This window comes from Papio anubis, chromosome 8 (genome assembly GCF_008728515.1).
Source record: "Papio anubis isolate 15944 chromosome 8, Panubis1.0, whole genome shotgun sequence".
In the NCBI taxonomy this organism is placed as follows: Eukaryota; Metazoa; Chordata; class Mammalia; order Primates; family Cercopithecidae; genus Papio; species Papio anubis.
In genome coordinates, this window is record NC_044983.1 from 75,524,807 (window position 1) to 75,539,478 (window position 14,672).

The following is a 14,672-nucleotide window of genomic DNA, read 5'->3' on the forward strand; positions in this document are numbered from 1 at the left end:
AAGGGGCGTAGTTTGCAGACAGCCTCCAGCTGCTGAACCTTCAGAATCCAGCAGTGTCATGCTGAGGTGACACTCCCCGGACCTCTCCAATGACTGAGCTTGGTGGGAGTAGTAGAGATGGGCCATTCTTGCCTACTGTGGAACTCTTCTAATGGGCAATCTTCGCTCTGACACTCCCATTAGCCTGGCTGAGAATTTCACAGAGCTGCACCGCAGTCTGGACACTCTTCCTACCCAACCTCCCTTTACAGGTGTCAGATCGTCATCACAGCTTGAGGCTCTCCTGTCTACTCCTGCTCCCTCTCCCCTTTATCCTTCACTGGCATTTCTCCCAGAATTGCACGTCTAGTTCTGTCTTGGTGTCTGTTTCCTGGAGGGCCTGAGCTGACAGAGAAACACTATGAGTTAAGTTTTGTTTGTTTGGCATGCTGACTTAGAAAAAAGGTATTGGCTTTATTCAAATATTTGCCCTACTTTAATAATATTAAAAGAATGAAGACTGTTCCCTGAAAACTGGTTCTCTAGGCTATCTCAACCTGGCTGACTTGAACTAGGTGACTGGGGTTTGGGGAGCTGGTTTTGCTAGGTTGAATATAGCTGGAGGCCCCACTGATGTTTTCATTCAGGCTGTAAAAGAGGTCAATGCTGGACCAAAATATAAAAGTAAACCAAAAAAGAAAGGAGCACAGGAAACTGGAGATATAATATGGGCTGCAAATGGCAATCACAGAGTCAAAGCATTGGGAGAGATGGACAGCTGTTCTCTGAGTCAGGCTGGGAAATCAATCCCTGACTAGACATCGTATGTCTTAGAGATGCCTGGTGTAATTAGTTTTCTAGGGCTTTCCTAACATATTACATATTGGGTGGCTTAAGGCTTAAAACAACAAAAAGTAATATTCTCACAGTTCAAGAGGCCGGCAGTCTGCAGTCAAGGTGTTGGTGTACTGATTCCTTCTTAAGGTATTCAGAGGGAGAACCTGTTCCATGCAGCTCTCTGAGCTTCTGGTGGCTGCTGGCAATCCTTAGCTTGTGGCAGCAGAACTTACCATCTCTCCCTCACAAGCCACATGGCATTCTCCCTGTGTGTCGGTGTCCAAAGCTTGCCTCCCCTTCTAAGGACACCAGTCATACTGCATTCAGTATGACCCACTTCAATCCAGCATGACCTCATCTTAACTTGACTACACCTGCAAAGTCCCTATTCCAAATAAGGTCACATTCACAAGTTCCAGATGGACATGAATATGGGAGAAGGTTGGGGGGTGGGGGAACTCTTCAACCCAGTACACCTGGGAACTTGAGTTTAGATTAAAAAGAAGCCTTAGATTGGTGTCTTAAGAGATGAGGAAGAATTTTCTGGTGGTGAGACTTTGAAAATAGGAATATAGGGTCTTGTTGCAGATCTGAAACATCAGACGGTACAGACTGCCTTCTTTCCTGACCACTGTTCTTAAGGTATTACTTAATCGGGCTGGGTGCAGTGGCTCACGCCTATAATCCTAGCACTATGGGAGGCCGAGGGGGGTAGATCACAAGGTCAGGAGATCGAGACCATCCTGGCTAACACAGCGATTCCCCGTCTCTACTAAAAATATACAAAATTAGCTGGGTATGGTGGCACACGCCTGTAATCCCAGCTACTCAGGAGCTCAGGCAGGAGAATTGCTTGAACCCGAGGTTGCAGTGAGTTGAGATTGTACCACTGCACTGCAGCCTGGGTGACGGAGCAAGACTCCATCCCACGCCCCCCCCAAAAAAAAAAATCACTCAATCGATACTCTCCTTGGCTTCTAGTCTTCAGAGCAGTGAAATATCTGGTTTAGTGCATTTGTGTATGTGCATTTGACCCACTCCTTTACTGCCCCACCCCCAACTGTTTCTACAGAGGAAGGCAGATAGCAAAGTCCAAATACGAAATTGCCAGAATCATGCTGGAAAGGGAGAGAGACAGCCACTTTGGGTGGAAGTGGGCTGCCACATCATTTAAGTGGAATGGGGAAAGGAATCTAGGTTATTTTTTAGCTTTTACCCAAAAAAAATTTTTCCCTTGAGATGGAGTTTCACTCTTGTTGCCCAGGCTAGAGTGCAATGGTGTGATCTTGGCTCACTGCAACCTCCGCCTCCTGGGTTCAAGCGATTCTCCTACCTCAGCTTCCCGAATAGCTGGGATTACAGGTGCACACAACCAGGCCTGGCTTTTTTGTATTTTTAGTTGAGACGAGGTTTCACCATGTTGGCCAGGCTGGTCTTGAACTCCTGACCTCGGGTGATCTGCCCACCTTGGCCACCCAAAGTGATGGGATTACAGGCGCAAGCCACCATGGCTGACCCCCAAACCTCTTTATTCTGACCTCCCCTAAGCCCACTTCACTCTTAGATCTAGAAGTACCCGGTTCTGCCAGTTCCTGAATATTCTGAGGATTCCGCAGTAAATCAGGTTGGTTCTCAGCTTTCTGCGCTGACAGCTAAGAATGTGTCTATCTCTGTTCTGCTATGTAAATGTCTATTCCTCCATCTATTTTCAGATTGCAAAATTTTGTTCTTTTCCTGTTTTTCTCACACTTGACTTTTTCTTTGCTGTGGGTATTCATGTGTCTCTATCATCTATCTTCCTATTCATCCATCCATCTCCCTTTGTTGTAATTTTAGTGAGGCTTTGGAGGGAATAAAATTAGATGTATGTATTAACCTGACATCTTAACCTGAAATTCCAGATTTAAAGTGATACCAATCAATATAATTGTAAGGTTGTCTTCTGTAATGCTGACCAGCTCAGGTGCAGGAATGAAGCAGGTAGACATTTAATCAGGGTTGAAGTTATGCCAGGTGAAAAATGGAGGAAGGGAGGAGACTCAATGATGTTTTGTTTGCAAGGGAGTCATCATAGCGATGCACCCCAGACTCTAAAGCTGGATGAAGGGGATAGTGAGAACATAAGATGATGAGTGAAAAAATTGGGAGTCAATGGGGATTGGAATCTCAAAGATTTTTGAAAAAGTGCTCAATTGGGTACACAAAATTAAGGGAGCACGAAGGATAGTGAGTGGAGGGGTTAAAATTTAGATTTGAGACTTTGCAGAGGCTATTGGCTACTGGGATGACCTTGGGAAGGGGTGGTGTGGCAGGCTCTTTTGCCACAGTATCATTAATCCACTGACCCTCTACACTGTGACACTGTCACACCTCCATTAAGAGGTGGAGTCTTATTCCTTCCCCTTGAATCCGGACCTTATAACTTTTTTTCTAACCAACTGGGTAGAAGTGAAGCTGTGTGATTTCCTACGCTCGGTCAGATAGTGTCAGCCTGGTTCTTGTGGAATGCTCCCTCTGGGGAAAGCCAGCCCATGAGAGCCATCTTACTACCCTGAGACTGCCATGCTGGAGAGGCCACGTGTAGGCGCTCTGGTTGACTGTTCCAGCTGAACCTAAGCTTTCAAGCACCCCTGCCAAAGTACTGGACACGTGTGTGAAGCTGTCTTGGATGCTACTAGAGCGGCCAGCCAGGTGACTTCAACTGATACCATGAGAAACAAAACTGCCTAGGCCAGGTCAAGAACCCTGCCTGAATTCTTGACCTACATCATTTGTGAAGTATGATTATGACTTGCAAGTATGTTTATGATCTGCAAGTCTCTTTCTTTCATCCAGAGCTCTCCCGTGAACTCCAGAGCCATATATCCAACTGCCTTCAGAACATCTCCAGTTAGATGGCTAATATGCATCTCAAATTTAACATGTCCAAAATTGAGTTCAGAATAGTTTCCTCAAACCTGCTCTTTACCTACCTCAGTTAAAGGCAATTAAAGTCTTCCAACTGTGCAGGCCAAAAACCTTGTTGTCATCCTCACTCCTTCCTTTCTCATATATTCCATATCCAATGTGTTAGGAAATCCCACAGGCTCCATCTTCAAAATATATCCAGATTTCAAGAACTTCTCACCAATTCCACTGCTACTACCTTGGTCTAAGCTGCCATCATCTCTTGCCTGGATAAGTCTCCTTACGGGTCTTGCTGTGGCTGTCCTTGTTCAACTTAGGTCTACGCAGCTAACTTACTCAAAGAGATCCTGCTAAAATGTCAGATTATATCCTTCCTCTGCTCAGAATCCTCCAATGACCTGCCATCTCAATCAGTAAATAAATGCCAGAGTGCATACGAGGACCGACAGAGCCTCCCTCACCTCTCTGTTCATCTCCTACTTTTTTTGTGCTCCTACAGTGGTTTCCTCCCTGGTCCTTAATCTGGATAGGTGCAGTCGTGTCTCAGGGGCTTTGCACTAGTCGCTCCTTCTGCTGGAAAATTCTTCCTCAGAGACCCATGTAGCTAGCAACCTATCACTCAGACACCTTGTAACCCCATTCCTTGCTTCCTTTTTCTCCTTAGCCATGTATCACTGTCTAACATACCATATATTTTACTTATTTATTGCCTGTTTTCCCCAGTGGAATGTAAGGGCCACAAGGCAGGCAATTTTGTCTAATTTGTTTATTGCTGTTTAAACTAGTACCATACACATAGACAGCACTCAAAACATATTTATTGAATGACAATTTCTCAGTACAGTGTATACTATCCCCAACAAAGGAAAAAACATTAAGGGAAAAACAAAGGGTAAGGGGCAGGAATATTGCTAAAGAAAATTCTAACAAGAGCTATCTATAATTATAGCTTTTATTTATTATATCTTAATTCAATCATTTATTCACAATTAGTCTAACTGCATTCTTGATGAATACCTGACTTCAGCAAAGGAATGAATCCACTAAGCAAAGTTCATTTATTTTTCATGATGTTCTTCTTTAGATCTTGAGTCTTTACTCTCCTGGATTCCTAAGAGAACTGCATCAGCCTCTAGTATAGTTGTATCTGTTATTGCTCCCAGGAACCTAGATGTAAGCTCAAGATCTAATAGCCGCAACCGGACCCTGGTTCCTTTCTGGTATTTCCTAAATAGTAAAAAAAACAAAAAAACAAAAAAACATTAATTCTGAATATCATAACACGAACAACTAGTTTAACGACAACAACCAAATTCCAATTTTAATTTCTGTTAGCTCAAGATGAAGTTAACACTGGTAATTTGATTGTATCAGAAATCCTGCCCCCCACCCCCAAACTTTTTTGTTTTGGGGAAAAAAGAAAGACAGGGTCTCATTCTGTTACCCAGGCTGGAGTAGAGCGGCGCAATCAGAGCTTACTGTAACTTCAAACTTCTGGGCTCAAGCGACTCTCCTGCCTCAACCTCCCAAGCAGCTAAGACTACAAGCATGCACCACCACGGCCAGCTAATTTCAGAGTCAGGGTCTCTCTATGTTGCCCAGGCTAGTCTCAAACTCCTGGCCTCCAGTGACCCTCCCACTTTGACCTCCTAAATTTTGGGCATAACAGGTGTGAGCCACTGCCAGCTCTAGAATTATCATCTTAAAAGTTGCCTTTAAAGATTTTAAAACCCACAGAAAACGGAAATTCAAGCCAGACAGTTCTTAAAACTGGTGTCTGCTTTGTCAATTAAAGTCAGAGAGTGTCAAGGGGAAAAGAAGTTTCAGATACATTTTCCTTCTAAAATTAAAACTTTATTTTAAAGTAAAATTTTACAAAATGTCTAAGTGTAAATAACTCAGTATTTGGGATTGGTTGCATTGTTATTAATATGTAATGCCAGTTGGATGAACCTGGAGGACTTTATAAACCAGGCACAGCATGACAAACCCCACATGATCTCTCACTTATATGTGAAATCTAAAAAAGTTTAACATCTTGTAGTAGAGATAACTACAGCTCCTGTGGTTACCAGGTCAAAGGATGTTAGTCAAAGGATACAAAATTTCAGTTAGATAGGAGGAGTAAGTTCAAGAGATCTATTGTACATCATGGTGATGACAGTTAATAACAGTGTGTTGTGTAGACTTGGAAACTGATGAGTATATTTTATGTTCTCATCACCAAAAATGATTTAAGTATGTGAGGTAATGCATTTGTTAATTAGCTCGATTTGGCTATCCCACAATGTATACATATTTCAAAACAGCATGTTATACCCAATAAATATGTACAATTTTTTTTTTTTTTTGAGATGGAGTCTCGCTCATCACCCAGGCTGGAGTGCTGTGGCATGATCTCCACTCACTGCAAGCTCCGCCTCCCAGGTTCACGCCATTCTCCTGCCTCAGCCTTCGGAGTAGCTGGGACTACAGGCGCCTGCTAATTTTTGTATTTTTAGTAGAGACAGGGTTTCACCGTGTTAGCCAGGATGGTCTCGATCTCCTGACCTCGTGATCCACCTGCATCGGCCTCCCAAAGTGCTGGGATTACAGGCGTCAGTGCCTGTAATTACACGGTGGTGCCCGGCCAAATATGTACAATTTTTATTAGTTAAAAAATAAATTATGAAAGAAAATGTAATGCCAGTCATAACACATGATGACTCAATTTAGTAAATAAAAGATTCAAGTATTTTATAATACCCAATGAAAACTGATATCCATTTGCCTTTCTTCCTCAATCAATTATTTTAAAAGTTAAACATCAACATTATAGAATAGCAAGATGGAAGTACTGCTGATTAAAAACCACAAATCTTCAACAATCTAAATATATACTTTATATTTTCTAATTTAATTTTAAAATTAAAATAACTATATAAACAAAAAATGAAGAAACAAAGTTCTCAAAAAAGTCACTGGAAAATAATTTTGGTAGACTACATATGAAGAGTCTCCACATAATAATTGGGTATTCTGAAGAAATTTATATACGGTCCATCAAGTAAACATTTAGGCTATTCAGCTTTTTTTGAGAAGTTACTTTTTCTGATTTTAGAAATAAATGTCCTTTTGTAAAATCTGAAAAATGATGAAGTCAGTCACATTTTCTAGTCCTTCTATATGTTTATATGCATATATGTATATATGTGTGTTTGACATCATAGGTATATTTTGTGTCTTTGTTTTAAAAAACTAGAGATATCCTCCATGTTACAGACAGAAAAATTATGGTACACAGAAGTAAAGCTACTGGCCTAATGCCACACAGTGGTGTAAAACGATTCACAGATTCTTCTGCTCCTCCTTAAGTTTTCAATTACCTATGACCTCTTGAAAGAACTGTAAACATAATCCCTTTAGGAGTGGTAAGAATTTATCACTTCATATAGTCTCATGTCTTTCCTATGAAGTAAAATATAAGCTATATTGTTGCCATTCAACTCATTATTTTAATTATTCTCCATTAGAAAAATGGCTACTTTCAAATAAATTATCATTAAAAACAATACTGCCTCGTGCAATGTGATTTTTTACATCTTTTTTTAAATTGGGGAAAAAGCCCCCCAGGCAGCAGTTTTTCAGAAATTTTGTATTTCCTATTAAAACCAAAGAATACTGCTGTCTTGAAAGGCAAATAGGATGTCTCCACTGAGCACATTCAAAATGAAAGCCTGTTTTTACTGCTTGGTGTGTTTCTTTTAACTTCAAGTACTTGCTTCTGACTGATCTTTGTGAACTCCAGCCTAAATGGATTCAATCTCAGCCTTTACCAAGACTGCTCTCTTCCACTGTGCACTTTCTCAGGCCATATGCTGCAGTAAACGAGCCTGCATGTCTGAGCTGTATAGGAAAAGGGCAATTAAATCTGGTTTTGCATTTCTGTATTAAGGGCATGTTTTAAAGACTTTCCTTTGGAGAGGTTTCTGACATTCTTTCCACAGACATTCTTTAACATCTGCCAGTGCATGCTACTGATGGTTCTCACAGACTTAAAATAGAGAGAATCTCTCTCACTAGTTCTTTGATATAAATAATAATATTAAGTAATACAAAGCCAACAAATACAAAGCTTGGATTGAACCTCGGTATCCAAAGAGAATACTGTGAGGAATTCTGACACTGCTAGTCAAATTAGCTGTCTTGCTGTAATCATAATTCTCACAAGTTTTAAAATAGTTCCTTTGAAATCATTAACCATCTACGTTTTCATCCTACTAAGTTAAAATCATTCAGATATTTTTCTGGCTTTCTCGCAATTCCTTAATTAGAGTTTTAAGACTACAGAAGTTTCCATTTTCTCTTTTTTCAAGAGGAAGAAAAACATTTCTAAAGGTTTAATTAACATCAATTTGTTTCTTTTTCTAATTCATACAAATGCTCATAGTCATACCAATCTATATGTGAAGTCAGTAGCCATGTCCCTGTGTGTATGTGTGTAAGTAGGAATGTGTATGTATTTTCTTCTTTAAATAAACTGTCTGGGCTTCAATTTCATCATTGTTAAAAAGCACAGGGTCAGAAAAGACCTTAGATCTTTTGCAGTTGGATGATTTTATTCTACTTTATACAATTCTAACTATTTGGAAATTGATATAATGTAAAGTGATATTACATGCAAAATTGATTATATACACAAAATGCAAACTTTTAAGCCTTTTTATTAGCTTATATAAAACACTGTAATAATCTTGAACATTCAATTAACAAATGAATCTTTATACGCAGACTACTTGGTTTATTTCAGGTTTGCCCCACTTTTTCAAAGTACCATCTGCCATGTTCCCTTGACCTGTCTAGTCTATTGCTTCTTTCCACTCAATCTGTAAGATGCCTATAAAAAGTCTGTCATTTGTTGTTTTTATTCCCTAGATGATCATAAGCATGTAACATTACATAACCCCTGATTTCTAGACAATCTATTGAATAAGTGGCTATTTAAACTATGTGTGCTTTAGTACTGCTATGTGTTTTAATATTGTTCATTACTGTACTATCTGTACTGTACACCATCAAGCACAGAAGCCAAGATTAACAAAATAAACACGACAGGGTGTTCAAAAAGTTCTACTCCTCTCCAATATTTCTAGTCATCATTAAAATTTCAAATACAGCACACATCTTAAGTCCTAATTTATTATCCCAGGCCATTAGAAGATACAAATTAAGATATAAAAATTATTATAATCATAATTTTTGCTACCTGAATTATTCCCAAAAGTCCTTTGGAAAAAAAAAACCTAATGATTATCACTTAAAAATACTATCTAGAGTGTGCCTACCATTAGGCCAAATAAACAATATGTATAACTGGCCCGCTGGAAATCTACATACTCTCACAGCAATGAGCAAAAGATACTATTCATAATATACCAAAACACATTTCCTCAAACTGCAATTATCCTGGATAAAGATTTTAATCTTGTTCTAAAATTCTAATATGAATATATATTTTTCAAGTTCTTTTTAACCTTGCCCTGCTAGTATTCTGTGCCACCACAAACAGAAGTTTTGTCTCTTGTTCAAGAATTGATTTATTTTATAAAATGTGAAAATGGAGAATTTAAAAAGTCTAGTAAATGATTTCATTTTTTAATAGTGTGGAATATGCATATAATACATTATAAATGGTATCAATAATGACAGTTATAATTTTTTCTCAAGTTACAAAAGAAGATGTGTCAAGAAATGAGGGAAGGCCAGCCATGGTGGCTCACGCCTGTAATCCCAGCACTTTGGGAGACTGAGGCAGGAGGACTGCTTGAGTTCAGAGTTCAAGACCAGTCTGGGCAACATGGCAAAATCCCATCTCTACAAAAAATACAGAAATTAGCCAGGCGTGGTGGCACGCATCTGTGGTCCCAGCTACTCAGAAGGCTAAGGTGGGAGGACTGCTTGAGCCTGGCTGGTCGAGGCTACAGTAAGCCAAGATTACACCACTACACTCAGGCCTGGGTGACAGAGCAAGATCCTGTAGAGAAAGGAGAGAAGAGGAGAGGGGAGGGGAAGAGGGGAGGGGAGGAGGGGAGGGGAGGGGGAAAGAAAGAGAAAAGAGAAGAAAGGAAAGCAAGAAAAGAAAGAAAGAAATGAGGAAAAGGAAAACCCTGTCACCTAACAACCATAACAATCATCATATCAAGTCTATTTTTATTAAAAAACTAAATACTTTTTGCTAGTCAAATATGAATACATACATATGGAAAGGGCAAAAAAAAAAAAAAAAAATCCAAAGAAACGGAAGGAGTAAATGCTTTCAGGTACCTGAAACATGCTGATGACTAAAATTGAGATCAAACTTGGCAGTAGTATCATGGCTTTTAAGCAAAAAGGGATGTTTTGGAATATGCAATTTTCATTTTAAGTGAGAGGAAAATATATACATTTATTGACTGAAACAAGTTTTTTCAGTGTAGCACAGAGATTTGACTGTGACCAAGTACAATACATCTGCCTTTTCTGAGCTGTTTACTCATCTGCAATATGCAACACCTTGCAAGTCTGACAAGAGGCCTAAAGCATTAAGGTATGAAAAGTACATGGCACATAATAAATATAAAATAAATAGGAGCTTACATAATTCACTGCATCAATACTTATTTATACTTCAATATGGTTTTACTAAAGATACTAGAATACTATTCAAGTGGACAAGTCTGGTAGTAACCTTCAACATACATAAAATAAATGACAGGAGAGCAAAACTCATTGAAGGCATTCTTTGAGTTTGGGGATTTGGGGCAGAGGGAGGGGATAGTAAGGTCTAAAGATTACTCTGTAGTTTACAGTGACAGACTTGGTATATCTGTGGGTAGCCTGAGCTGGGAGCTATCACAGAATATCTGTGGAAGATTTTCAAAGTTTTTTTTCTTAAAAAGAAAATACTGATGGCCTGGGGTCCAACCCAGACCTGCTCCAGCAAAATCAATAGGGTAGAGCTGGAGATTCACGCACATTTGGGAAAACACTTCCTATATGAGTCTGGTCTCCCGACTGTTCAACAAAATCACTGATTAACGTGTTCAGCAGCTATTCTCCAAATGGTCTGTGGTAGTTTTGGGCCAGGCTGAATCTTGCTTAATTCAAGCCTTAATTTCCTTAACAAGTGCATGCAGTTTAGACATTATGTAGAAGGTCAAAGTTAGAACTACGTGTTTTAAATATCAGATATGACAGGCCAAAATTGTTTTTCCATTATGAAAACTGAAGAGATTAAAAGATATTTTCATCTAAACAAAAGGCTGAATCATTTTAGCTTGGCTATGTAAGGTTTACTGTCATTAAGGTTGTACTTTCATGACCAAAAGACGTAAGATTTTCAAAATCACTAGCACAATGCTCAAGAACATAACACTTGCTCCATACACAACAGTCAAGTTTTGGCTTGACAACTGCTTGATGGCAAATGTTATTTCCTGATTTCCTCATCCCTAAAATGTCCTTAACAATGTCCTCCCATGGTAAAACCCCTGTCTCCAGATTCCTAATCCCCTGTACTTTTGACTACATTAAGAGAACAGAAAACTTTTAAATTTGTTGTACCACCCATTTTCAAGTTTGGTTTAATCTTGTTTCTGTCTCTCTGAATTAGTTACTTATTAAATAGGTATTGTGGAATTTTCAACAAACACTTGTTCAACACCTACATGAAGTAAAAGGATACCAACAAGAATTAGAGAGACTATCCCCTCTACTCTCCTCTCAACCCCAGGAGGCAAAGATGGAGGGAAAAGTCATATTCCACTCATTCCCCTGGTGGGAAGAACTACTTTAGGTCTGTTGTGATTTGTCTTTTCAACAAGAGATGAGACTTCATGGATGCCTTTTGGAAAGCCAAATACTTGAGAGACTGTTACTGCAGTAGAGTATGTGGGCTGGCAATGGTCAGAGAGAGGAAAAAATCTTTCATGAAAGAATCAGAACCATGCTGCAGATTCCATGCAATCCAGAGTGCTTTAATTAGCCTCTTCTGTAGGACAAGAACCAGGGTCAATGAGGGGAGAGGGAACAGGAAGGAAAGCAGAAGGGGAAAGGGTGGAGCACAAAGACTACTATCCCATGCTGACCAGACTTATGTTAAGTTGATTTGAGAAAGACTCTCGGCTGGGCATGGTGGTTCACACCTATAATGGTAGCACTTTGGGAGGCTGAGGCAGGAGGATAGCTTGAGTCCAAGAGTTTGAAATCAACCTGGTCAACGTAACGAGCCCCTTTCTCTACAAAAAAAATAAAATAAAAATTAGCCAGATGTGGTGGTGAGTGCCTGTAGTTCCAGCTACTGGGGAGGCCGAGGCAGGAGGAGATCTTGAGCCCAGGAGTTCAAGTCTGCGGTGAGCCATAATCACACTACTGCACTCCAGCCTGGGCAATGGAGTGAGACCCTGTCTAAAATTAAATTAAATTAAAAACAAAAAGAGACTTTCAGGGCTTAGAATAGAGCTCCTGACTTGACCACAGGTCCTGTTTGATATTTGCCCTTTGCACCCCCAATTTGGAGGACCTTTTTTTTTTTTTTTGAGACACAGTCTCTGTCACTCAGACTGGAATACTGTGGCACAATCTCAGTTCACTGCAACCTCCACCTCCTGGGTTCAAGAAATTCTCGTGCCTCAGCCTCCCAAGTAGCTGGGATTATAGGTGCATGCCACCACACTTGACTAATTTTTTGCATTTTTAGTAGAGATGAGGTTTCACCATGTTGCCCAAGCTGGTCTTGAACTCCTGGCCGCAAGTGATCCATGTGCCTTGGCCTCCCAAAGTGCTGGGATTACAGGGATAAGCCACCGTGCCCAGACTGAGTACATTAATTAAACACTACAGGCCAGGCGTGGTGGCTCACACCTGTAATCCCAGCACTTTGGGAGGCCGAGGTGGGTGGATCACCTGAGGTCAGAAGTTTAAGACCAGCCTGGCCAACAGATGGTGAAACCCTGTCTCTACTAAAAATACAAAAATTAGCTGGGCGTGGTGGCGCATGCCTGTAGCCCCAGCTACTTGAGAAGCTGAAACAGGAGAATCGCTTGAACCCAGGAGGTGGAGACTGCAGTTTGCCGAGATTGTGCCACACTGCACTCCAGCCTGAGCAACAAAGCGAGACTCCATCTCACAAACAAACAAACAAACAAAAAAACAAAACAAAAAAACACTACAGTTCATGCTCTTTATTAAAAACTGAGGGCACTGCAGCCTAGAAAACTCTGTTAAATTAAAAATAAAAATCAACTACATAAGTATAGAAAAGTAAGCACTTTAAAGTCACTTAATGTGAGAAGATGGTTTTAGATCATCACAAGCTCAATAAGAATCAACAATGTAGTTTTGCTCCCCCAATAAGCTAATGTAATTTTAGGCTGAATTAGAAGTACATATTCTATTCTATAAACTGCATAATAATCTCAATCTCCTTTCACTTTTCTGACCATATTTAGACTACTGTGACCTGCTCTGTGCAACACAATTAGAGGGTCATTGATAATCGGAACCTATCAAGAAGAGGACAGTGAAAGAATACTGTATTATGTTGAAGGAGGAATTGAAGGGAAGGAAGGCATTTAGCATATTGGAAAAAAATAGCAAGAGGACCCCAAACCTGTCTGAATTTGCAAGGGTTTAATATTAAAAAGGTGACAGTACTTATTTTATGTGACTACATATTGTATGCCCCCGCCCCCACAAAAGCAGAAATAAGACAAACAGGTAGAAGCTTTAGGATGGCAGATTCATAGCAGTTTAATATGAGAAAGAACTTCTAACAGAGCTGGCTGGAAAGGGAACAGGTTGTTTTTTAGTGTGTATTAATGGTGGAAATCACAGGGAATTTTCAAAATGGATGACCTTTGTAGTAATGATGGAGTTTGAATTCGGTAAGGGTTGAATTAGATGACTTTTAAGATCCTTCCATTTCTAAAATTTATGATTCTGTGACCCAGAAAGCCTAATAGTTCTCCAACACCAGAAAGCATGAAAGCTGGAAACCAGATTTAAAAAAGAGCAGCCAGCCAGCCAGTCAGGAGGAAGGTCATGCGTACAGTAACAAATTTAACATCTGATTATCTTTCAGTCTACCTATCATCATTTAACTCTGATAGACCATGAAGTACAACACTCTCACTGACTTACCACATCCATAGGTGCCCTGACTTATTTCCAGATAACAATATCCATTATGCATAATTAGCTTCTTTATCTGACTCAAATCTGAGGCTAAAGATTTTTCTGGACATGATTTCCTGGATAGATGGTCAGCTAAGTTGTGTTTCAGATAGGAGGACCACTTAATTAACCAGGCGACACAGGTTATTTTAGTATATTAATCACTTCCCTAGGTAGGCAAGTCCTAAATCACCCTTTTCTCCTATATGAGGACACATGGAGCTACCGTTTTCTGTTTCCATGCTACTCTTTAATCTCTGTCAGTGTTGTACTTTTGAACTTCCACTTTGTAGCACTGCACTACACTATATGTACTAAGCATTCTATATGTTTGTAGAAGATTTTAGTAAATATGCACTTTCAAATGCTATATAACACATCTGCAACTTGTTTTGCAAACTAGGGGTCTGAAGTCTTTGGACAAGTCTGCATTCCACCACCTGTCATATGTGCTCCTTAACTTGGCTTCCAATCTCAAAGCTGCATTCACTTATTTTAAATCTTGAGGGGCAGCATAGGTGTTGACAATGTGTTACTTAGAATGTTCCAAGTATTCCCTGATCTCTGGGTCATTCCTGTCAAAACAGGAGTGTGACTACACAGTGACCAGGATGCAAGTTGATATTTTTGCTTCTAATCTGAGAAAAGAAATTGCTTCTGTGCAGATTAGTATCTCTAGGGTGACTTTGTTCTAAATGCTAATATCTTATTCTAAATATCATCAATTGTCAAATATCTTTGGAATAAAATTCTGCAAA

The 14,672-nt window shown here is 39.7% G+C and overlaps 1 protein-coding gene across 2 annotated transcripts in view; it reads right to left on the reverse strand.

Annotated features, from left to right (window-relative positions):
- Positions 1-4,474: 4,474 nt before the first annotated feature.
- MRPS28 (mitochondrial ribosomal protein S28) overlaps positions 4,475-14,672 on the reverse strand; it is a 100,315-nt gene continuing 90,117 nt past the window's right edge. For both annotated transcript variants that reach the window (XM_009213246.4, XM_003902900.5), the window contains exon 3: positions 4,475-4,950. In XM_009213246.4, coding sequence (XP_009211510.1) covers positions 4,782-4,950 — 169 coding nt within the window. In that variant the 3' untranslated portion in view covers positions 4,475-4,781. The remainder of the gene's footprint in view (positions 4,951-14,672) is intronic.